This window comes from Bombina bombina, chromosome 7, assembly GCF_027579735.1.
Source record: "Bombina bombina isolate aBomBom1 chromosome 7, aBomBom1.pri, whole genome shotgun sequence".
In the NCBI taxonomy this organism is placed as follows: Eukaryota; Metazoa; Chordata; class Amphibia; order Anura; family Bombinatoridae; genus Bombina; species Bombina bombina.
The window spans coordinates 46,858,234-46,884,377 of record NC_069505.1 but is presented as its reverse complement, the minus strand read 5'-3'; the positions used below and the strand labels follow the sequence as shown (position 1 = coordinate 46,884,377).

Sequence of the window (26,144 nt, the reverse complement as noted above, 5' to 3'; positions counted from 1 at the left end):
TTCCTGCCATTCGATTCCTTTCTCGAGTGCTGACTCGTATCATACAGGAGCAGGCTTCAGTGATACTGATTGCTCCATCGTTGGCGCGAAGGATATGGTTCGCGGATCTAGTGGGGATGTCATCATCTCCTCCTTGGAGGTTACCTTGTTGCAGGGATCTGCTGGAACAAGGCCCCTTTCTTCATCAAGATCTAGATTCTCTGAGGCTGACTGCGTGGAGATTGAACGCTTAGTCTTAGCCAAGAGAGGGTTTTATGAGAGTGTTACTCGTCTCATCTATCATAAGGTGTAGAGGTCCTACTTATTCTGGTGTGAAGAGTGTGGTTTGTCCTAGCACAAAGTAAAGGTTGCCAGGATTCTTTCTTTTCTCCAGGATGGACTGGAGAAGGGCCTCTCAGCTAGTTCCTTGAAGGGACAGATTTCATCCCTGTCTGTTTTACTGCACAAGAGGCTCACTGAGCTTCCGGATGTACAGTCTTTTGTTAAGGTTCTGACTAGGATCAGGCCGGTGTTGAGATCTAATGCTCCTACTTGGCGTTTAAAACTTGTTCTTCAAGTTTGCAACGGGCTCCGTTTGAGCCTATGCATGAGGTTGACATTAAGTTGTTGTCTTGGAAGGTTCGTTTTCTACTAGCTATTGCTTCTGCGCACAGTCTCTGAGATTGCTGCCTTGCAATGTGACCCTCCTTATCTGGTGTTCCATGCTGATAAGACTGTTCTACAAACTAAGTTAGGATTTCTTCCTAAGGTTGTGTTAGATCGCAACATCAGTCAAGAAATCGTGGTTCCTTCCTTATGTCCTAATCCTTCTTCATCAAAGGAACATGTTTACTGCATAATCTGGATGTGGTTCGTGCCTTAAAGTTCTATCTTCAGGCTACGAAGGAATTTAGACAAGCTTCTTCTCTGTTTATCTATTCTGGGAAGCGTAGGGATCAGGGGGTCCCTTCGACTTACTTATCTTTTTGGTTGAGTATCATCCGCTTAGCATATGTGTCAGCGGGTCTTGAGCCTCCTCAAAGGATTACGGCTCACTCTACGAGAGCAGTGGCTTCCTCTTGGGCCTTTAAAATGAGGCCTCTATGGATCGGATTTGTAAGGCGGCTACCTGGTCCTCCTTTCATACTTTTTCAAAATTTTACAAGTTTGATGTTTTTTTGCTTCTGCTGAAGCAGCCTTCGGGAGAAAGGTTTTGCAGGCTGTGGTGCCCTCAGATTAGGGGCTGCATCTACTTTTTACCCTCCCGTTAGCATTTAGTGTCCTCTGGAGCTTGGGTATTAATTTCCCACAAGTAAGGAATGCAGCTGTGGACTCTCTTCATATTAAGAAGGAAAACATAAATTATGCTTACCAGATAATTTCCTTCTGTATGGGAAGAGTCCACAGCTCCCGCCCGTGTTCTCCGATGGGCGGCCCTAAGTTTTAATTTATTCTTCTACCACCTTTTCCTCCCTGATATTTCTCCTACTGTTCCTTGTTCCCTTCGCAGAATGACTGGGGGATGAGGAAAGTGGGGGAGGTATTTAAGCCTTTGGCTGGGGTGTCTTTGCCAGGTTCAGTATTCCCACAAGTAAGGATTTCAGCTGTGGACTCTCCCTGTACAGAAGGAAAGGAAATTAACTGGTAAGCATAATTCATGTTTTTTCACGAGTGTGCAACAAGCAAGTTCCTAGTCTCATTTAGCTGGGATTGTTTACTCTGCTTAGAGTTTTCTAATTGCAAACACACCTTTGTTTGTTTGGTATTTTTAACGTCTTACAGTGCTCTCTGTAGTGTTTATATTTTTTTATTTTCACAATATCAATAAATATTTTATTATTTATCCTTTGTTGGAATTCACTTTATTTGCACTGTTAGTGTTTGATATAAAGATCAGTAGAAATGTTAGGATGAGGGAGTATATTGCTAGTCATAAAGAACAAGTGTTAAGTAGGCTTTGTTAAGTAGTCCTGAATTACTGTTGGGAATATCATCCCTGGCCAGCAGGAGGAGGAGGCAAAGAGCACCACAGCCAAACTGTTAAGTATCACTTCCCTTCCCATAAATCCCAGTCATTTTCTTTGCCTTGGTGCATGGAGGAGGTGAAGCTTTGGTGTCTGAAGAAAATTGAATTCCTTTGCTTCAAGCAAATTTTTTTGGGTCTAGTCGTAATCCACATTAGTCTTTTCAGTAGGGCAGTGATGGCTTTAAAGCAGTTAGGAACTTGTAAGGTGGGCCTTGCTGTGTTTTCCTAGCATATTTGCTGCCCGTGGTATAGAAAGGCAGAGTAGGTTTACTCTGTTCTTTCTTTTTCTACAGGTCTCTGTGAGGAGTGGCATCCTCTCATGCCTTTCCGCGGCTAGGAGGCTGGCACTTAAGGGGTTAACCTTTAAGACTGCTAATTCTTGGGACTAGAATCCTGTGGAAAGGATTATTTATGGCAGTAAAGCAGGCACTATGTAATGTGACAGTGGAGACAGGGGTTAAACTCTCTTATGGAAAGAGTTAACTCCTTATTTGGCTCATGAGTTATGCAGGGAAAATTTCACTTAGTTTTGGAGGTTATCAGGAAAAATATTTTTTTTTTCAGCATAATTGATTAGGAGCCTGCTTCTATGGATAGGGGTATCCTTTGTTTGGATAGTCAAGTTGTGCCTCCCATGCAATTTTCTTCCTCATGCATAGAGAGGACGTTAAAAAATAAAGATAAGCTTTTTGTATCTGAGCCAAATGTCTCTCAGGATGATGCTGTTCAGGCATTGCCACAGCTTTCTCCTCAATCTTCCCAAACCATACTGGCGTCACATGCAATGCACTTCGGTTCCTCTCAATCTCCTGGAAGAGTTTATTTGCAAGAAGAAATTGCTGCCCAGGTATCTTCTGCTGTATCTGCAGCATTAGCTGCCATTTCCATGCTACAGGGAAAATGCAAGAGGAAATTTAGAGATTCAGACAGTAAGGTTTCTGCTCCAGCTTCTGCTACCCAAGTTGTCCTCCCTCATAACTCTGATGAGGAGGATACATCGGTAGCTTCTGAGGGCGAAATCTCAGATTCGGACAGTTTAATTCCTTATTCTGATGCTGAAGTTGTATCCTTCAGATTTAAGCTGGAACACCTCTCTGTACTATTAAAGGAGGTTTTGGTTACCTTGGACGACTCCAATACTCCTGTCGCTGTCAACCCAAAGAAGTATAGTAAACTTAATAAATACTTTGATGTCCCCTCCTCTGTAGAGGTTTTTCCTGTGCCAGACCGTGCCACGAAGATTATAGCACAGGAATGGGAGAGACCAGGAGTACCCTTTTCCCCATCTCCTGTCTTTAAAAGGATGTTTCTTGTCGCTGATTCCATTAAAGAGTCATGGTAAACGGTGCCTAAAGTAGAAGGGGCCATTTCTACTCTGGCTAAGAGAACTACTATTCCTATTGAGGATAGCTGCTCCTTTAAGGATCCAATGGATAAAAAGCTGGAGGCTTATTTGAAGGAGATGTATGTTCATCAAGGTCTCCAATGGCAACCTGCAGTGTGCATTGCCACTGTAACAAGTGCGGCAGCCTACTGGTTTGACACCTTGTCTGATTCTCTTCAGGTGGAAACTTCCTTAGAAGAGATCCAAGACAGGATTAAAGCTCTTAAGCTAGCCAATTTCTTTATTACTGATGCTTCCTTGCAGGTTATTAAATTGGGAGCCAATATATCTGACTTTGCTGTGCTAACATGCAGAGCATTGTGGCTGAAATCTTGGTCAGCCAATGTTTCCTCTAAATCTAAACTTCTGGCGATTCCTTACAAGGGTAAAACCTTGTTTGGACCTGGTCTGACGGAAAATTATTTCTGATATTACAGGTGGTAAAGGATCTTTTCTAGCACAAGTCAAGAAGAACAGACCTAAGGGTCGTCGGGGTAATTTTCGTTCCTTTCGTCATTTCAGAGGGAAGCCCTCATCATCCTCTTCCAAGCAGGAACAGTCCAAGTCTTCTTGGAAACCCAATCAGTCTTGGAACAAGGGGAAGCAATCAAAGAAACCTGCAGCTGAGTCTAAGTCAGCATGAAGGGTTTGCTCCCGATCTGGGATCGGATCAAGTGAGGGGCAGACTGGCTCAGTTTTCTCAAGCATGGATTCAGGATGTTCCGGATCCTTGGGCTGTGAACGTAGTGTTTCAGGGTTACAAATTGGAATTCAAGACTTTTCCTCACAGGGGCAGGTTCCACCTCTCAAAATTATCTGCAGACCAGATAAAAAGAGAGGCGTTCTTGAATTGTGTTTATGATCTTTCCTCCCTGGGAGTGGTTGTTCCAGTTCCTGTAAGAGAACAGGGCCTGGGATTTTATTCCAATCTGTTTGTGGTACCCAAAAAGTTAACTTTTCGTCCTATTCTAGACCTGAAGTGTTTAAACAACTTTCTCAGAGTACCGTCCTTCAAGATGAAAACTATTCGTTCCATTCTTCCTCTAGTCTAAGGGGGTCAGTTCATGACGACAATAGACCTGAAGGATGCGTATCCTCATGTTCCCATTCACAGGGATCATCGCACGTTCCTGAGAATCGCCTTTCTAGACAAACACTTTTAGTTTGTGCTTCTGGGGTCTCTCTTGGCAGGGATCAGGTTTCAGGGAATTGCTGTAGCGCCGTACCTCGACGAGATATTGCTTCAGGCGCCATTTTTTCAGCAAGCAAACTTTCATACAGAGATCTTGTTATCTTTTCTACATTCCCACAGATTGAAAGTAAATCTGTAAAAGAGTTTCCTTGTTCCAGCTACAAGGGTAGTTTTCTTAGGGACAATAATAGATTCTCTATCTCTGAAAAAAATTGTGACGGAGGTCAGAAAGTCCAAGATCCTTTCCGCTTGCCCCTCTCTGCAGTCTACTGTTCGGCCATTAGTGGCTCAATGTATGCAGGTAATTGGTCTGATGGTCGCTTCCATGGACATCATTCCCTTTGCTCAATTCCATTTGAGAGCTCTGCAGTCATGCATGCTCAGACAATGGAATGGAGACCATTTGGATCTGTCTCAGAGGATAGATCTAGACCAGTCGTCAAGAGACTCTCTCCCGTGGTCGCTTTCTCAGGAGCATCTGTCTCAAGGCACATGTTTCCGGAGTCGTTCTTGGGTAATTGTGACCACGGACGCCAGCCTGCTAGGCTAGGGAGCAGTCTGGAAATTGTTAAAGGCGCAGGGACTATGGACTCAGGAATAATCTGCTCTCCCCATAAACATCTTGGAGCAATTTACAACGCCTTGCTGGCTTGGCCTCAGTTGTCCTCAGCCCGGTTTATCAGGTTCCATTCGGACAATATCACCTCACCAGGGAGGAACTCGAAGTTCCTTAGCCATGAAGGAGGTGGCTCGGATTGTTCTGTGGGCGGAAGCTCACAATTGCTGTCTCTCTGCCATCCACATTCCAGGAGTGGACAACTGGGAGGCGGATTTCCTGAGCAGACAGACATTTCATCCTGGGGAGTGGGCTCTCCAGAGGTGTTCTCCCGGTTAACCCTCAAATGGGGGGTAGCGAAGTTGGATCTGATGGCGTCTCGACAGAACGCCAAGCTTCCAAGGTATGGATCAAGGTCAAGAGATCTGCAAGCTGCTCTGATAGATGTTTTGGTGGTTCCTTGGAATTTCAGGCTAGCATACCTGTTTCCTCCTTTTGCTCTTCTTCCACAAGTAATTGCTCGTATCAAGCAGGAGAGAGCATTGGTAATTCCGATTGCCCCTGCATGGCCTCGCAGGATCTGGTATGCGGACCTGGTGAAGATGTCATCTCTCCCACCTTGGAGGTTACCTCTGAGGAAGGACCTTCTAACTCAGGGTCCTTTCCTTCACCCAAATCTCGTTTCTCTGAAGCTGACTGCTTGGAGATTTTTTGAGATAGTTTTATCTAAGTGTGGATTTTCTGAGTCGGTCATTGAGATCATGATTCAGGCTCGAAAGCCTGTTACTGGAAAGATTTATCATAAAGTATGGCATAAATACCTTTATTGGTATGAATCCAAGGGCTACTCTTGAGGTAAGACCAGGATTCCTAGGATTTTGTCGTTTCTCCAGGAAGGTCTGGAGATGGGATTGTCAGTCAGTACTCTGAAAGGTCAGATTTCTGGATTGTCCATTTTGTTACATAAGCGTCTGGTGGATGTGCTAGATGTTCAATCCTTTTGTCAGACCCTGGTCAGAATCCGGCCTGTGTTTAAGTCTTTTGCTCCTCCTAGGAGACTTAACCTTGTTCTTAATGTTTTGCAGCAGGCTCTGTTTGAGCTTATGCATTCCATAGATATAAAGTTGTTATCTTGGAAGGTTTTGTTTCTTATTGCTATCTCTTCTGCTTGGAGAGTCTTGGAAATCTCGGCTTTGTAGTGTGATTTGCCTTATCTTATCTTTCTTGCTGATAAGTTGGTTCTTCGTACTAAATTAGGGTTTCTACCTAAAGTGGTTTCAGATAGAAATATTAATCAGGAAATTGTTTTTCCTTCTCTCTGTCCTAATCCTTCTTCTCATAAGGAACGTCTGTGGCACAACTTGGATGTTGTGCGTGCTTTGAAATTTTATCTACAGGCAACTAAGGATTTTCGCCAGTCTTCTGCCCTGTTTGTCTGTTTCTCTGGAAAACGTAAGGGTCAGAATGCTACTGCTACAGCAGCCTCCTGAGAAAATTACGGCTTATTCCCTGAGAGCTGTCTCCTCCTCTTGGGCCTTCAAAAATGAGGCTTCTGTGAAATAGATTTGCAATACTTTTCAAAATGTTTCATATTTGGTGCTTTTGCCTCGGCTGAGGCTTCTTTTGGGAGAAAGGTTCTTCAAGCTGTAGTGCCTTCTGTTTAGGTCTACCTGTCTTGTTCCACCTCCCTGGTCTTTTGTGTCCTCTAGCTTGGGTATTGGTTCCCAACAGTAATTGGGGACGTTGTTGAGTCACCATATTTTAGGAAAGAAAATAAAATTTATGCTTACCTGATACATTTATTTATTTCCGGATATGGTGAGTCCACGACCCCCGCCCTTTATTTTAAGACAGTTACTTTTGACTAAACCTCAGACACCTCTACACCTTTGTGCTTCTTTTTTTTTCCATTTCCCTTTGGTCGAATGACTGGGGTTTATAGGAAGGGGAGCAGTTTGGCTGTGGTGCTCTTTGCCTCCTCCTCCTGGCCAGGAGTGATATTCCCAACAGTAATTGAGGACGTTGTGGACTCACCATATCCGGAAATAAATACATTTATCAGGTAAGCATAAATGTTGTTTTTCAGTCTGTTGCTCCCCTCCCACCTTGTTTGAAGCTTTCCACCTCTTTCCCTCTGCTGCACCCATAGATTATTTCAGGACAGTTCTTGTCTGATAAACGCGTTGGGATCTATGTGGAGGTCGATATGTTCGGTTTGCCGGTGGACACAAAGCGGAAGTTTCGCACAAAAACCTCCCAGGGAAACTCATTTAACCCTGTGTGGGATGAGGAGCCTTTCATATTCCATAAGGTAAGTACATTTTACAACACTCACACTTTTTTTCTTTTTAAAGTCTACACTTCCTTTTGCTTCTCCAACTCTGTGTTCATTACCGTTTGTCTTCCCTCACCCTCTGGCCAAGATCTGCTAAGAAGTCAGAGACCAGAATAATTTGTCTACAGTTCGTATGTCACTTTATGAAATGGAATTACAAAGAGCGCCATAGAATATCATTTTGGAGTGTTTCCTGGAACCATCTTCCCTCGCTCTGCTCCCCTCACATTTCAGCTTATTATTTCTTTTGATTCTTTGACTTTGTTCTTTGTGACATCATTACTCCCTTTTTCTCTGATTTTCCTTTTTCTTTCTTTTTATTACTGTTTCCTAAACTTCTGTATTTTTTCCCCATCACCAACTCCCTGAACACTTCTGTCAATTTTCCTTCCTCCCTCATTTCCTTCATTTCTTTGTTCATTTTATATTTTATAGCCTTGTTCTTGTTTCCTTCTTTCTTTCTTTACACCCTAACTCACGTCCTTCCTTCCTGCCCTCCCTTCTGCACTCCTTCCCTCCCTTTCTTCCTCTCTCATTTCCTTCATTTCTTTGTTCATTTTATCTTTTATATCTTTCCTTTCATTCCCTTCTTTTTTTCCTTCTTTTCCTCCGACCCTTACTCCCTCACTCACTTTCTTCCTATCTTCCCTTCTTGCTTCTCTCCTTCATTCCTTCCCTCTCACTTCCTTCCTTATTTCCTGTTTTTCTTTCCTTTTCGTTCATGTAATTGGCAAGAGTCCATGAGCTAGTGACGTATGGGATATACATTCCTACCAGGAGGGGCAAAGTTTCCCAAACCTCAAAATGCCTATAAATTCACCCCTCACCACACCCACAATTCAGTTTTACAAACCTTGCCTCCTATGGAGGTGGTGAAGTAAGTTTGTGCTAAGATTTCTACGTTGATATGCGCTTCTCAGTTTTTTTTGAAGCCCGATTCCTCTCAGTACAGCGAATGTCAGAGGGATGTGAAGGGAGTATCACCTATTGAATGCAATGGTTTTCCTCACAGGAAATCTATTTCATAGGTTCTCTGTTATCAGTCGTAGAGATTCATCTCCTACCTCCCTTTTCAGATCGACGATATACTCTCATATACCATTACCTTTACTGATAACTGTTTTAGTACTGGTTTGGCTATCTGCTATATGTGGATGGGTGTCTTTTGGTAAGTATGTTTTCATTACTTAAGACACTCTCAGCTATGGTCTGGCACTTTATGTATTTATATAACGTTCTAAATATATGTATTGTACTTTATATTTGCCATGAGTCAGGTTCATGTATATTTCCTTTTGCAGACTATCAGTTTCAAAATTGGTAATAATATTTAGGAAGTTATTTTTTATTACCTGGGGTATAGTCTTTTCTTCAAATTTGACTGCTTTTTTATTAATTTTCACGGGCAAAATTAGGCTTGCGAGGTCGCAAAATGCTGATATTTATTGCGTCATTGTTGGCGTGAGAATTTTTGGGCGCAAAGGTACGTTCGGTAAAGCAAATTCGTCATTTCCGGCATCTTAGTTGACGCCAGTTTCCTTACACAAGGTTGCGTCTGACATGACGCGAGTTGCGTGCGTCATACTTGGCGCCAAATAATTTATTTATTTAAACCCCAATTCCTATATGCCTCTTGCTCTTTTTTATGCTCAGAGGGCTATGCCGTTTGCATTTTTTTCCCATTCCTGAAACTGCCATATAAGGAAATTGATAATTTTGCTTTATATGTTGTTTTTTTCTCTTACATTTGCAAGATGTCTCAATCTGATCCTGTCTCAGAAACCACTGTTGGAATCCTGCTGCCTGATAACAGTTCTACCAAAGATAAGTGTATCTGTTTTAAGTTTGTGGAGATGATATCTCCAGCTGTAGTATGTAACAGTTGTCATGATAAGCTTTTGCATGCATGTATCCTCCAGTACTAGTACAATGCCTGTTGTTCTTTCAACATCTGATGTACATGATATCCCTGTGAATATAAAAGATTTTTATTGCTGATGCGATTCAGAAGGCTTCGTCTGCTATTCCGCCTTCTAATAAACATAAAAGGTCTTTTAAAACTTCTCATAAGGTTGATGAAATTTCAAATGACCGACAACATACTGAATTATACTCCTCTGATGAGGATCTATCTGGTTCAGAAGATCCTTCCTCAGATATTGACACTGACAAATCTACTTATCTCTTTAAGATGGAGTATATTCGTAAAGAAGTGTTGGTTTCCTTGAATATTGAGTATTCTAGTCCTCTTGTTACTAAAATTAGTAAATGTTTAAATACTGTTTACAAACCACCTGTGATTACTCCAGAGGTTTTTCCCGTTCCTGATGCTATAATGGAATAGGCCTAGTACTTCTTCTATTCCTTCTTTTAGGTTTAAGAAGTTGTATCATTTGCCAGCAGCTAGAGAAAAAATCCTCCAAAGTTGATGGGGCTATTTCTACTCTTGCCAAACGTACTGCTATTCCTATGAGAGAGTACTTCTTTTAAGGTTCTTTTAGATAGGAAACTTGAATCTTATCTAAGGAAAGCTTATTTATTTTCTGGCTATATTCTAAGGCCTGCTATGTACATGGCTGATGTTGCCGCTGCATCAACTTTTTTGTTAGAAAGCTTAGCACAACAGGAAACAGATTTTGATTTGTCTAGCATTGTTTGCTTGCTTCAACATGCTAATCATTTTATCTGTGATGCTATTTTTGATATCATCAAAATTGATGTTAAATCTATGTCTTTTGCTATTTTAGCTAGAAGAGCTTTGTGGCTTAAATATTGGAATGCTGACATGGTGGTCTAGATTACTATCTCTTTCTTTCCAAGGTAATAATTTATTAACCTTCTTCAAGTTGGAAAAGATCCAAGCCCTTTAAGAAACCAAAGCTAGCCCCTAAGTCTGCATGAAGGGTGCGGCCCTCATTTCAGCTCAGCTGTCCAAAATTAGGGGATTCAGAGTATTGTCTCTAAAGTGTATCGAATAGGATTCAGAGTAAGACCTTTGAGAAGATTTTTCTCTTGCAAGATGTATCGAGTCCACGGATTCATCCAATACTTGTGGGATATTCTCCTTCCCAACAGGAAGTGGCAAAGAGAGCACCCACAGCAGAGCTGTCTATATAGCTCCTCCCCTAACTCCACCCCCAGTCATTCTCTTTGCCGGCTCTAAGCAATAAGGAAGGGTAAAGTGATTGTGGTGACAAAATGTTAGTTTTTATTTTCTTCAAGCAAGAGTTTGTTATTTTAAATGGTACCGGTGTGTACTATTTACTCTCAAGCAGAAAAAAGATGAAGATTTTTGCCTGGAGGATGATGATCTTAGCATTTGTAACTAAGATCCACTGCTGTTCCCACAGAGGCTGAGGAGTACAGGAAACTTCAGTTGAGGAACGGTTTGCATGCAATGCTGCACTGAGGTATGTTCAGTCATTTTTTTCTAGAAAGACTGTGATATTTCAAGAAAAGGCTGACATTATCCCCATGAGGGGAAGGGTAAGCTATAACCAGAGACTTATTGTAGTATTACAAGCTTGCATAAGGGCTAAGTTACTTTCTGGTTGACACATATAATAGAGCAAAACGTTTTTATTGAGAAATATGGTAAAACGTTTGTGGGACTTTTATTTAGAGGGTTCATTTGGCTTATTTTGAGGTTTTACATCCCACATGGCTGTTTGAAATACTTGAGGTGTTACTTTAAGGCCCCACAGACATCGAGTAAGAGGTGGGTGGGGCCTAATTTCGCGCCTTAGATGCGCAGTTGTTTTTCATTCTGGAAAGCAAGCTGCAACACAGGAGGGTCCTGACTCGATTTTGGGGCCAAAACGAAGCTTTATTCCTTCAGATTCAACCCCTAAGGGCAGGTAGGCACCACAGCAGAGCTGTGGCAAGGTGCTGACTGTGTATTTTCCGTTTTTTTGATACTTGTCAATCCGGTTTCGTTATTAAGGGGTTAATTTCTTCTTTTACTAGTGGTGCAACCTTACTAAGGCTTACTACATATACTGTAAAAAATTTGAAGAGTTTGTTGCATTTTTAAGCAGTTTTGCAGAACGTGTACATCTTTTTTTCTCTTAAAGGCACAGTACCGTTTTTTTTTAAATTGTTGTTTTACATTGAATAAAGTGTTTTCCAAGCTTGCTTGTCTCATTACTAGACTGTTAAACATGTCTGACATCAAGGAAACTCCTTGTAAAATATGTTTAGAAGCCATTGTGGAACCCCCTCTTAGAATGTGTCCCACTTGTACTGATATGTCTATAAATTTTAAAGAGCATATTGTAGCACTTAAAAATGTAGCGCTAGAGGATTCTTAGACAGAAAGAAATGAGGTTATGCCATCTAGTTCTCCGCAAGTGTCACAACCAGTAACGCTCGCACAAGTGACGCCAAGTACCTCTAGTTCGTCTACTTCATTTATCTTACAAGACATGGCAGGAGTTATGAATTCTACCCTCACAGAGGTTTTATCTAAACTGCCTGGGTTGCAAGGGAAGCGTGATAGCTCTGGGTTAAGAACAAATGCTGAGCTTTCTGACGCTTTAGTAGCCGTATCCGATATACCCTCTCAATGTTCTGAATTAGGGGTACGGGAGTTGCTGTCTGAGGGAGAGATTTCTGATTCAGGAAAGACGCTCCCTCAGACAGACTCTGATATGACGGCCTTTAAATTCATTTGGCGACTCTGGATGATTGTGACCCTATTGTGGTTCCAGAGAAATTGTGTAAAATGGACAAATACTTAGAGGTTCCTGTTTACACTGTTTTTCCGGTCCCTAAGAGGATTGTGGATATTGTTTCTAAGGAGTGGGATAGACCAGGTATTCCGTTCGCTCCCCCTCCTTTCCCATATCTGACACCATGCGGGACACGTGGCAGACGGTCCCTAAGGTGGAGGGAGCTATTTCTACACTAGCTAAGCGTACAACTATACCTATTGAAGACAGTTGTGCTTTCAAAGATCCTATGGATAAAAAATTGAGGGTCTCCTAAAGAAAATTTTTGTTCATCAAGCTTTTCTTCTCCAACCTATTGCATGTATTGTTCCTGTAACTACTGCAGCTGCTTTTTGGTTTGAGGCTCTGGAAGAGACTCTTCAGGGGGAGACCCCATTAGATGATATTCTGGATAGAATTAAGGCTCTTAAGCTGGCTAATTCTTTCATTACAGATGCCGCTTTTCAACTGGCTAAATTAGCGGCAAAAAATTCAGGTTTAAGCTTTATGCTGCTGTGTGCCAGTGCTTTGTATAAGCTGAAATGGATCAATAAAAGCCAAGTTTGTTAAACTATTTTCCTTATTCATTGGTGCTGTGGAAATCAGTAGGCTTGGAACAAGGGTAAACAGGCCAAGAAGCCTGCAGCTGCCTCCAAGACAGTATGAAGGGGTAGCCCCCGATCCGGGACCGGATCTAGTAGGGGGCAGACTCTCTCTCTTCGCTCAGGCTTGGGCAAGAGATGTTCACGATTCCTGGGCTTTAGAAATTGTTTCCCAGGGATATCTTCTGGACTTTAAAGATTCCCCCCCCCCTCCCCCAAGGGGGAGATTTCACATTTCTCAATTGTCTGCAAACCAGACAAAAAGAGAGGCGTTCTTACACTGCGTAGAAGACCTACATACCATGGGAGTGATTCACACAGTTCCAAGAGCGGAACAGGGGCAAGGGTTTTACTCCAACCTGTTTGTGGTTCTCAAAAAAGAAGGAACTTTCAGACCAATCTTGGATCTCAAGATCCTAAACAAATTCCTCAGAGTCCCGTCTTTCAAGATGGAGACTATTCGGACTATTCTGCCACTGATCCAGGAGGGTCAATATATGACCACTGTAGACTTAAACGATGTGTATCTGCACATCCCTATCCACAGAGATCATCACTGATTTCTCAGGTTCGCCTTTCTGGACAGACATTACCAGTTTGTGGCCCTTCCCTTCGGGTTGGCCACGGCTCCCAGAATTTTTACAAAAGTGCTAGGGTCCCTTCTGGCAGTTCTAAGACCGCAGGGCATAGCAGTGGCGCCTTATCTAGACGACATTTTAATTCAAGCGTCAACTTTCCAACTAGCCAAGTCTCACACGGACATCGTGTTGGCTTTTCTGAGATCTCATGGGTGGAAGGTGAACATAAAAAAGAGTTCTCTCTTCCCTCTCACAAGAGTTTCCTTCCTAGGAACTCTGATGGACTCGGTAGAAATGAAAATATTTCTTGCGGAGGTCAGGAAATTAAAACTCGTAACCACCTGCCGAGCTCTTCATTCCATTCCTCGGCCGTCAGTGGCTCAGTGTATAGAGGTAATCGGACTAATGGTAGCGGCAATGGACATAGTTCCGTTTGCTCGCTTACACCTCAGACCACTGCAACTATGCATGCTCGAACAGTGGAATGGGGATTATGCAGATTTATCTCCTCAGATAGATCTGGATCAGGAGACCAGAGATTCTCTTCTCTGGTGGTTATCACAGGTTCACCTGTCTCGGGGAATGTGTTTACGCAGACCAGAGTGGGTCATAGTTACGACAGATGCCAGCCAACTGGGCTGGGGTGCAGTCTGGAACTCCCTGAAAGCTCAGGGGTTATGGTCTCAGGAGGAGACTCTCCTCCCGATAAACATTCTGGAACTGAGAGCGATATTCAATGCACTTCAGGCGTGGCCTCAACTGGCTGCGGCCAAATTCATCAGATTTCAGTCGGACAACATCACGACTGTAGCTTATATCAATCATCAAGGGTGAACAGGGAGTTCTCTAGCGATGATAGAGGTTTCCAAAATAATCCGATGGGCAGAGACTCACTCTTGCCATCTTTCAGCAATCCATATCCCAGGGGTAGAGTACTGGGAGGCGGATTTCCTAAGTCGTCAGACTTTTCATCCGGGGGAGTGGGAGCTCCATCCGGAGGTGTTTGCCCAACTGATTCAGCTATGGGGCACACCAGAATTGGATCTGATGGCGTCTCGTCAGAACGCCAAGCTTCCTTTTTACGGGTCCAGGGATCCCCAGGCAGTACTGATAGATGCTCTAGCAGTGCCCTGGTCCTTCAACCTGGCCTATGTGTTTCCACCATTCCCTCTCCTTCCTCGTCTGATTGCCAGAATCAAGCAGGAGAGAGCTTCAGTGATTTTGATAGCACCTGCGTGGCCACGCAGGACTTGGTATGCAGACCTGGTGGACATGTCATCCGTCCCACCATGGACTCTGCCGCTGAGGCAGGACCTTCTGATTCAAGGTCCATTCAAGCATCCAAACCTACTTTCTCTGCGTCTGACTGCATGGAGATTGAATGCTTGATTTTAGCAAAGTGTGGTTTCTCTGAATCGGTCATTGATACCTTGATTCAGGCTCGAAAGCCTGTTACCAGAAAAATCTATCATAAGATACTTTTTCCAAATTTTACAAATGTTATATTTTTGCTTCTTCGGAGGCTAATTTTGGGAGAAAGGTTCTACAAGCACTGGTGCCTTCCGTTTAGGTACCTGTCTTGTCCCTCCCTTCATCCGTGTCCTAAAGCTTTGGTATTGGTATCCCACAAGTATTGGATGAATCCGTGGACTCAATACATCTTGCAAGAGAAAACAAAATTTATGCTTACCTGATAAATTTCTTTCTCTTGATGTATCGAGTCCACGGCCCGCCCCTGTCTATTTAAGACAGGTAGTATATTTTATTATAAAACTTCAGTCACCTCTGCACCCTATAGTTTCTCCTTTTTCTTCCTAGCCTTCGGTCGAATGACTGGGGGGTGGAGTTAGGGGAGGAGCTATATAGACAGCTCTGCTGTGGGTGCTCTCTTTGCCACTTCCTGTTGGGAAGGAGAATATCCCACAAGTATTGGATGAATCCGTGGACTCGATACATCACAAGAGAAAGAAATTTATCAGGTAAGCATAAATTTAGTTTTTTCTCTTACACATCACAGTAAATCCAGTAAATACTCAGGCTTTTCTGAAATATGTTTCAGATCTGTAGCTTTCAGGGGAAATCATAACAGTTCTGTTTCAGGAACAGGGTCTGGGGTTTTATTCAAATCTATTCATTGCCCCAAATAAAGAAAATTTATTCAGGCCAGTTCTGGATCTGAAATTTTGAATCGTTTTGTAAGAGTGCCATCTTTCAAATGGTAACTATAAGGACTATTCTGCCTTTTGTTCAGCAAGGTCATTATATGTCCACGATAGGCTTACAGGATGCATATCTTCATATTCCGATTCATCCAAACCACTATCGGTTTCTGAGATTCTCTTTTCTAGACAAGCTTACCAATTTGTCGCTTTTCTATTCGGCCTAGCGACAGCTCCAAGTTTTTTCTCAAAGGTACTTGGTGTCCTACTCTCTGTATTTAGGGAACAGGGTATTGCGATGTTCCTTATTTGGATGATATTTTGGTACTAGCTCAGTCTTTACATTCTGTCTAATCTCACTCGAATTAACCAATATTGTTTCATCAAAGACATGGTTGGAGGATCAGTTTACCGGAAAGTTCCTTGATTCCTCAGACAAGGGTCACCTTTTTTAGGTTTCCAGATAGATTCAGTGTCCATGACTCTGTCTCTAATAGGCAAGAGACAAATTAAATTGGTTTCAGCTTGTCAAACCTTCAGTCTTGATCATTCCCTTTGCTTGTTTTCATATAAGACCTCTTCAGCTTTGTATGCTGGATCAATGGTGCAGGGATTATACAATTGTTTAGTTCAAGGGGCCTTTTTTGTTTGTCCAACCTGGACTGTAATCACAACAGATGCAAGTTTTTCAGGTTAGGGAACTGTCTGGGGATCTCTGACAGCACAAAGGGTTTAGAAACCTCAAGAGGCGAGGCTACCAATTAATATTTTAGAACTCTGTGCTATTTTCAGGGCTCTTCAGGTTTGGCCTCTGTTAAGAGAGAATCATTTATTTGTTTTCAGACAGACAATATCACAACTGTGGCATATGTCAATCATCAGGGTGAGACACACAGTCCCCTAGCTATGAAAGAAGTATATTGGATACTTTATTGGGCAGAATCCAGCTCTTGTCTAATTTCTGCAGTATATATCCCAGATATAGTCAATTGGGAAGCGGATTATCTCAGCCGTCAGACTTTACATCCGGGGAGTGGTCTCTCCTTCAAGATGTGGTTTTTTTTCTGTTTGTTCAGTGGGGTCTTTCAGAAATAGATCTGATGGCTTCCCATCTAAACAAGAAACTTCCCTGGTACTTGTTCAGTTCCAGGGATCCTCAGGGTGGAGTCGATGGATGCGTTAGCAGTTCTTTGATTTTATCAACCTGCTTATATTTTCCTGCCTTTAGTTCTTCTTCCAAGAGTGATCTCCAAGATCATCAACAATCGTTTGTGTTTCTGGTAGTACCTGCATGGCCTCACAGGTTTTGGTATGCGGATCTTGTTCGGTTGTCCAGCTATCAACCTTGGCCACTTCCTTTAAGACCAGACCTTTTGTCTCAAGGTCCGTTTTTCCATCAGGATCTCAAATCTTTAAATTTGAACATATGGAAATCGAACGCTTAGTGCTTAGTCATAGAGGATTCTCTGATTCAGTGATTAATACTATGTTACAGGCTTGTAAATCTTTTTCTAGGAAGATTTATTATCGAGTTTGGAAGACTTTTATTTTACAGTTTCTTCAGGATGGTTTGGATAAAGGTTTGTCTGCAAGTGCCTTAAAGGGACCAATCTCTGCTCTTTCTGTTTTATTTCACAGAAAGATTGCTAAACTTCCTGATATTCACTGTTTTGTACAGGCTTTGGTCCGTATTAAGCCTGTCATTAAATCATTCTCTCCTCCTTGGAGTCTTAATTTGGTTTTGAAGGCTTTACAGGCTCCTCCTTTTGAGCTTATGCATTGTTTGGATATTAAATTACTTTCTTGGAAAGTGTTGTTACTTTTGGCCATCTCTTCTGCTAGAAGAGTTTCCGAATTATCTGCTCTTTCTTGTGAGTCTCCTTTTCTGATTTTCCATCAGGATAAGGCGGTTTTGCGGACTTCATTTGAATTTCTTCCTAAGGTTGTGAATTCTAATAACATTAATAGGGAAATTGTTGTTCCCTCTTTGTGTCCTAATCCTAAGAATTCTTTGGATAGATCCTTACATTCTTTGGATGTTGTTAGAGCTTTGAAATATTATGTTGAAACTGCTAAAGATTTCAGGAAGACTTCCAGTCTATTTGTTGTCTTTTCTGGTTCTAGGAAAGGTCAGAAAGCCTCTGCCATTTCCTTGGCATCTTGGTTAAAGCTTTTGATTCATCAGGCTTATTTGGAGTCGGGTCAGGCCCCGCCTCAGAGAATCACAGATCAGTCTCCACTTTGTGATCTTTTAAGAATGAAGCTTCAGTTGATCAGATTCTTTGCATACATTTACTAAATTCTACCATTTTGATGTATTTGCCTCTTCGAAAGCAGTTTTTGGTAGAAATGTTTTTCAAGCAGCTGTTTCAGTTTGATTCCTCTGCTTATGTTTTAAGTTTTTTCTTTTCAATTATGAGAAACTTCTTTTTTGGATGTGTATTTAATTTTTTCAGCGGAAAATGGCTGTTTTAATTTTATCCCTCCCTCTCTAGTGACTCTTCTGTGGAGTACCACATCTTGGGTATTACTATACCATACATCACTAGCTCATGGACTCTTGTCAATTACATGAAAGAAAAACAGAATTTATGCTTACCTGATAAATTACTTTCTCCAACGGTGTGTCCGGTCCACGGCGTCATCCATTACTTGTGGGAATATTCTCTTCCCTAACAGGAAATGGCAAAGAGCACAGCAAAAGCTGTCCATATAGCCCCTCCTCAGGCTCCGCCCCCCAGTCATTCGACCGACGGTTAGGAGAAAAAAAGGAGAAACTATAGGGTGCTGTGGTGACTGTAGTGTATAAAGAAAGAAATTTTTCAAACCTGATTAGTAAACCAGGGCGGGCCGTGGACCGGACACACGTTGGAGAAAGTAATTTATCAGGTAAGCATAAATTCTGTTTTCTCCAACATAGGTGTGTCCGGTCCACGGCGTCATCCATTACTTGTGGGAACCAATACCAAAGCTTTAGGACACGGATGAAGGGAGGGAGCAAATCAGGTTACCTAAATGGAAGGCACCACGGCTTGCAAAACCTTTCTCCCAAAAATAGCCTCAGAAGAAGCATAAGTATCAAATTTGTAGAATTTGGCAAAAGTGTGCAGAGAAGACCAAGTCGCTGCCTTACATATCTGATCAACAGAAGCCTCGTTCTTGTAGGCCCATGTGGAAGCCACAGCCCTAGTAGAGTGAACTGTGATTCGTTCAGGAGGCTGCCGTCCGGCAGTCTCATAAGCCAAACGGATAATGCTTTTCAGCCAGAAAGAAAGAGACGTAGCAGTAGCTTTTTGACCTCTCCTCTTACCAGAGTAAACGACAAACAAAGATGAGGTTTGTCTAAAATCTTTTGTTGCTTCTAAATAGAACTTTAAAGCACAAACTACATCTAAATTGTGTAACAAACGTTCCTTCTTTGAAACTGGATTCGGACACAGAGAAGGAACAACTATTTCCTGGTTAATATTCTTGTTGGAAACAACTTTTGGAAGAAAACCAGGCTTAGTATGCAAAACAACCTTATCTGAATGGAAAACCAGATAGGGTGGATTACACTGCAAAGCAGATAATTCAGAAACTCTTCTAGCAGAAGAAATAGCAACCAAAAACAGAACTTTCCAAGATAGTAACTTAATATCTATGGAATGTAAAGGTTCAAACGGAACCCCTTGAAGAACTGAAAGAACTAAATTTAGACTCCAAGGAGGAGTCATGGGTCTGTAAACAGGCTTGATTCTGACCAAAGCCTGAACAAAAGCTTGTACATCTGGCACAGCTGCCAGTCGTTTGTGTAACAAGACAGATAAAGCAGAAATCTGTCCCTTTAGAGAACTCGCTGACAACCCTTTATCCAAACCTTCTTGGAGAAAGGAGAGAATCTTTGGAATTTTAATCTTACTCCAGGAGAATCCCTTGGATTCACACCAACAGATATTTTTTCCATATTTTATGATAAATCTTTCTAGTCACAGGTTTTCTGGCTTGGACCAGAGTATCTATCACAGAATTTGAAAACCCACGCTTGGATAAAATCAAGCGTTCAATTTCCAAGCAGTCAGCTGCAGAGAAACTAGATTTGGATGTTCGAATGGACCTTGTACTAGAAGATCCTGTCTCAAAGGTAGCTTCCATGGTGGAGCCGATGACATATTCACCAGGTCTGCATACCAAGTCCTGCGTGGCCACGCAGGAGCTATCAGAATCACTGAGGCCTTCTCCTGTTTGATCCTGGCTATGAGCCTGGGAAGGAGAGGAAACGGTGGAAACACATACGCTAGGTTGAACGACCAAGGCGCACACTAATGCATCCACTAGAGTCGCCTTGGGATCCCTGGATCTGGACCCGTAGCAAGGAATCTTGAAGTTCTGACGGGACGCCATCAGATCCATGTCTGGAATGCCCCATAATTGGGATAACTGGGCAAAGACCTCCGGGTGGAGTTCCCACTCCCCCGGATGGAAAGTCTGACGACTCAAATAGTCCGCCTCCCAGTTGTCTACTCCTGGGATGTGAATTTCAGATAGATGGCAGGAGTGATCCTCCGCCCATTTGATGATCTTGGACACCTCTCTCATCGCCAAGGAACTCTTTGTTCCCCCCTGATGATTGATGTACGCAACAGTCGTTATGTTGTCCGACTGAAACCTTATGAACCTGGCTTCCGCTAGTTGAGGCCAAGCCAGGAGCGCATTGAATATTGCTCTTAGTTCCAAAATGTTTATCGGGAGAAGAGACTCTTCCCGAGACCATAGACCCTGAGCTTTCAGAGAGTCCCAGACCGCGCCCCAACCCAAGAGTCTGGCGTCGGTCGTGACAATGACCCACTCCGGTCTGCGGAAACTCATTCCCTGAGACAGGTGATCCTGGGTCAACCACCAGAGAAGTGAGTCCCTGGTTACCTGGTCTACTTGAATTTGGGGAGACAAGTCTGTATAGTCCCCATTCCACTGTTTGAGCATGCACAGCTGTAATGGTCTTAAATGAATTTGAGCAAAAGGAACCACGTCTATTGCTGCAACCATTAGTCCTATTACTTCCATGCACTGAGCTATGGAGGGCTGAGGAATAGAATGAAGAACTCGACAAGCGTTTAGAAGCTTTATCTTTCTGACTTCTGTCAGGAAGATCTTCATTTCCACAGAATCTATTATTGTTCCCAGAAAAGGAACCCTTGTGGACGGTGACAGTGAACTCTTTTCTATGTTCACCTTCCACCCGTGAGATCTGAGAAAGGCCAACACAATGTCTGTATGAGCCCTTGCTTTGGAAAGAGACGACGCTTGGATTAGGATGTCGTCTAGGTAAGGTGCTACAGCGATGCCCCTCGGCCTTAGGACCGCTAGAAGGGACCCTAGCATCTTTGTGAAAATTCTGGGAGCGGTGGCTAAACCGAATGGAAGAGCCACAAACTGGTAATGTTTGTCCAGAAAGGCGAACCTCAGGAACTGATGATGAGTTTTGTGGATTGGGATATGCAGATACGCATCCTTTAGGTCCACGGTAGTCAAATATTGACCCTGCTGGATTGTCGGCAAGATTGTCCGAATGGTTTCCATTTTGAAAGATGGAACTCTGAGGAACTTGTTTAATATCTTTAAATCCAGAATTGGCCTGAATGTTCCCTCTTTTTTGGGAACTACAAACAGGTTCGAGTAAAACCCTAGACCTTGTTCCCCTGAGGGGACTGGGTTTATCACTCCCATCTTTAATAGGTCTCTTACACAATGTAAGAATGCCTGTTTCTTTATCTGGTCTGAAGATAAGCGAGACAGGTGGAACCTTCCCTTTGGAGGAAGTCCTTTGAACTCTAGCAGGTATCCCTTGGAGACTATTTCTAGTGCCCAGGGATCCGGAACATCTCTTGCCCAAGCCTGAGCAAAGAGAGATAACCTGCCCCCTACTAGATCCGGTCCCGGATCGGGGGCTACCCCTTCATGCTGTCTTGGTAGCAGCAGTAGGTTTCTTGGTCTGTTTACCCTTGTTCCAGCCTTGCACGGGCTTCCATGCAGGTTTGGGCTGGGCCGCGTTACCGTCTTGTCTAGCGGCAGTGGAGTTATTAGCCGGTCCGTTCCTGAAATTGCGAAAGGAACGAAAATTAGACTTGTTCTTACCTTAAAAGGCCTATCCTGTGGGAGGGCATGGCCCTTACCCCCAGTGATGTCTGAAATAATTTCCTTCAATTCCGGCCCAAAAAGGGTCTTACCCTTGAAAGGAATATTAAGTAACTTAGTCTTGGACGACACATCTGCCGACCAGGATTTTAGCCAAAGCGCCCTCCGCGCTGCTATAGCAAAACCTGAGTTTTTCGCCGCCAATTTCGTTATTTGAAAAGCGGCATCCAATATAAAGGAATTAGCTAACTTTAGTGCGTGAATTCTGTCCATGACTTCTTCATAGGAAGTCTCTTTCTGGAGCGACCTTTCTAATTCCTCGAACCAAAAAGACGCCGCTGAGGTGACAGTAATAATACACGTAGCTGGTTGAAGGATGAAACCTTGCTGAACAAAAATCTTTTTAAGCAATCCTTCCAATTTTTTATCCATAGGATCTTTGAAAGCGCAGCTGTCCTCTATAGGAATAGTTGTGCGCTTCGCTACCGTCTGCCATGCGTCCCTTCTAGGGTCTACAATGGGAAACATTTTCTTAAATATAGGAGGTGGGGCAAAGGGTATACCCGGCTTCTCCCACTCCTTATCCACTATGTCCGCTACCCTCTTGGGTATTGGAAAGGCGTCATCGTGCACTGGGACCTCTAAGAATTTGTCCAATTTGCACAACTTCTCTGGTACTACCATAGAATCACAGTCATCCAGAGTAGCTAATACCTCCTTAAGCAAGGCGCGGAGATGTTCTAGCTTAAACTTAAATGCTACTATTATCAGGTTCTGCCTGTTGAGAAATTTTTCCTGAGTCAGAAATTTCTCCCTCAGACAGCCCCTCCCTCACAGCCAATTCCGATTGATGTGAGGGTAAAATAGATAAGGCATCGTCAGCGTCTAATTGTTCATCCTTTTTATCTGTATTTAAAACTGAACAATCACGCTTTCTCTGAAATGCTGGCAGTTTGGATAAAAGATTTGCTATAGAATTATCCACTACTGCTGTTAATTATTGCATAGAAATAAGTACTGGCGCGCTAGGTGTCGCCTGCGCGGGCAAAGCTGGTGTAGACACAGGAGGAGAGGATGTAGAACTATCCCCACTACCTTCATTAGATGAATCATCTTGGGCAACATTATGAAATGTAACAGAGCTGTCCTTACTTTGTTTGGACGCTATGGCACAATTATCACAAACACTCGAAGGGGGGACCACATTTGTCTCTATACACACAGAACATAGGTTACCTGATGGCACAGACATGTTAAACAGATTTAGGCAGGCAAACAATGCAATAAAAACGATTTTAAACAAAAACGTTACTGTCTCTAAATAATAAAATGACACACTTTATTTCTGAATGTTCAAAAAACTATGAAGGCAATATCCGATTTTTATGAAATTTGGACCCCAGTGTCTTAATGCTTTGAAAGTATTGCACAGCAAAAATGGAGACTCTAGCCCTTAAAACAAGCAAACCGGAGCTAATTGTTGGATTTAACCGTTTTTATACACTACAATCCCTGCTACAGCTTTGCTGTAGCTTTTACCTTCCTTAGGGGTCAACCACCACAGAAATAAGCCTTCTGGAGTCACTTTCTGAGCCACAGGACCCTCTCACATGAATCTGCATGCACTGCCTTGAAATCAACTGCGCAGCTGAAGCGCCAAAATGAGGCTTCCTCCCTCAGTATACTAGAGTGAAGGGGCCTTCCTGACTAGATTTAGGTGTCTAAAACAAGCCAGATCAATAAAAAACGTCCCCAAGTGTATATGAGCTTATAAAACATTTCAAATGCCATGATATTGTAATAAAAACCAATCGATTTGGCCCATAATAGTGTCTACCAGCATAAAAATCAAAAAGGGGAAGCCTGTTATCTTTTTTGCTGAGTTCAAAGAAAAATGGCTTACCGTTTTCCCTGAGGGGAAAAATGACTGTCATCTAGCATTAGCCTGTGTTGTTAGAAGGAGACTAGTCATACCTGAAGCAGATGAGTCTGCAAACTGTTACCCCCAACTGAAGTTCTCTGGTTTCAACAGTCCTGCGTGGTAACAGCAATGGATTTTAGTTACTTGTGCTAAAATCATAGCCCTCTTAAACAGAAATCTTCATCACTTTTCTGTTGTAGAGTAAATAGTACAAGCCAGCACTATTTTAAAATAACAAACTCTTGATAGAAGAAATAAAAACTACAACTAAACACCACAAACTCTTCACCATCCCCGTGGAGATGCTACTTGTTCAGAGCGGCAAAGAGAATGACTGGGGGGCGGAGCCTGAGGAGGGGCTATATGGACAGCTTTTGCTGTGCTCTTTGCCATTTCCTGTTAGGGAAGAGAATATTCCCACAAGTAATGGATGACGCCGTGGACCGGACACACCTATGTTGGAGAAACATCATTTATGTAAGAACTTACCTGATAAATTAATTTCTTTCATATTGGCAAGAGTCCTTGCGACCCACCCTGTTTTTGGTGGTTATGATTTTTGTATAAAGCACAATTTTATTTCCAGTTCCTTTGTTGATGCTTTTTACTCCTTTCTTTATCACCCCACTACTTGGATATTCGATAAACTGAATTATGGGTGTGGTGAGGGGTGTATTTATAGGCATTTTGAGGTTTGGGAAACTTTGCCTCTCCTGGTAGGATTGTATATCCCATACGTCACTAGCTCATGGACTCTTGCCAATATGAAAGAAATTAATTTATCAGGTAAGTTCTTACATAAATTATGTTTTTCCATTTCCTCCCTCCCTTTCCTCCTTCCATCCTTCCTTGCTTCTCTCTTCCCTCCTTGTCTCTTCCCTTTGCTCCTCCCTCCATTCCTTTATTTCCTGTTTCCTTCCTTTTCATCTTCCTTAGGTCCCTCTCTCCCTTTCTTTTTCCTCATTATCTCCCTTACATTCTTTGCTCCCTATTTCTCTTCCCTTCATTCCTTCCCTCTCTTCTTCATTTCCTCTCTCCCTTCCTTTACTTCTTTTTTCCTTTTTTCTTCCTTCCTTTTTTCTTCCTTCCGTCTCTTCTTTAGCTCCCTCCCTTCTTCATTTCCTCTCTCCCTTCCTTTACTTCTTCATTTCCTCTCTTCCTTCACTTCTTTATTTCCTTCTTCCCATCCTGGCCTCCATCTCTTTTTTTCTTTCCTTTCTCCCTAACTCCTTCCCTGTTATTTTCCTTCTTTTTTTTATCTTCCTGATTTTCTGGCCTCCTTTTTACAGGTAGTACTTCCCACTCTTGCCTCTCTCCGAATTGCGGTGTTTGAAGAAGGTGGAAAGTTTGTTGGTCACCGGATTCTGCCTGTATCAGCGATCCGACCTGGTGAGACTATAAAATTCTGTGGTTCAGGGGGTATCTGATTTAGGAAGAAAAAAGTATGCAAGAATTAAAAGGGGCGGGGAAATGTTGTTGACTAAACACATAATGATGGCAATAGAGGATCTGTTATTAAAGAGAATATGTATTCAAAAAAATTTCTATCGCTGTTATGAAAGGGCAAAATTTAAACATGAGTGTTAGCAGGAAGTGTATAACAGTCAATGAGCATTAGCTGGAAGTGTACATCAGTCAATGAGCATTAGCAGGAAGTGTATATCAGCCAATGAGCATTAGCAGGAAGTGTAAATTAGCCAATGAGCATTAGAAAGAAGTGTTTATTAGCCAATGAGCATTAGCAGGAAGTGTATATCAGCCAATGAGCATTAGCAGGAAGTGTATATCAGTCAATGAGCATTAGCAGGAAGTGTATATCAGTGAATGAGCATTAGCAGGAAGTGTAAATTAGCCAATGAGCATTAGCAAGAAGTGTATATCAGCCAATGAGCATTAGCAGGAAGTGTATATCAGCCAATGAGCATTAGCAGGAAGTGTATATCAGCCCATGAGCATTAGCAGGAAGTGTATATTAGCCAATAAGCATTAGCAGGAAGTGTATTCAGCCAATGAGCATTAGCAGAAAGTGTATATCAGCCAATGAGCATTAGCAGGAAGTGTATATCAGCCAATGAGCATTAGCAGGAAGTGTATATTAGCCAATGAGCATTAGCAGGGAGTGTATATCAGCCAATAAGCATTAGCAGGAAGTGTATATCAGCCAATGAGCATTAGCAGGAAGTGTAAATTAGCCAATGAGCATTAGCAGGAAGTGTATATCAGCCAATGAGCATTAGCAAGAAGTGTTTATCAGCCAATGAGCATTAGCAAGAAGTGTTTATCAGCCAATGAGCATTAGCAGGAAGTGTATATCAGCCAATGAGCATTAGCAGGAAGTGTATATCAGCCCATGAACATTAGCAGGAAGTGTATATTAGCCAATAAGCATTAGCAGGAAGTGTATTCAGCCAATGAGCATTAGCAGAAAGTGTATATCAGCCAATGAGCATTAGCAGGAAGTGTATATCAGCCCATGAACATTAGCAGGAAGTGTATATTAGCCAATACGCATTAGAAGGAAGTGTATTCAGCCAATGAGCATTAGCAGGAAGTGTATATCAGCCAATGAGCATTAGCAGGAAGTGTATA

At 42.5% G+C, this 26,144-nt stretch overlaps 1 protein-coding gene across 1 annotated transcript in view; it reads left to right on the top strand.

Moving 5' to 3' along the window:
- PLCB3 (phospholipase C beta 3) overlaps positions 1–26,144 on the top strand; it is a gene marked incomplete in the record, with an annotated part of 460,897 nt that overhangs the window by 374,048 nt on the left and 60,705 nt on the right. Inside the window, 2 exon segments of the mRNA XM_053720071.1 lie at positions 7,287–7,448; positions 24,845–24,944. Coding sequence (XP_053576046.1) covers positions 7,287–7,448; positions 24,845–24,944 — 262 coding nt within the window.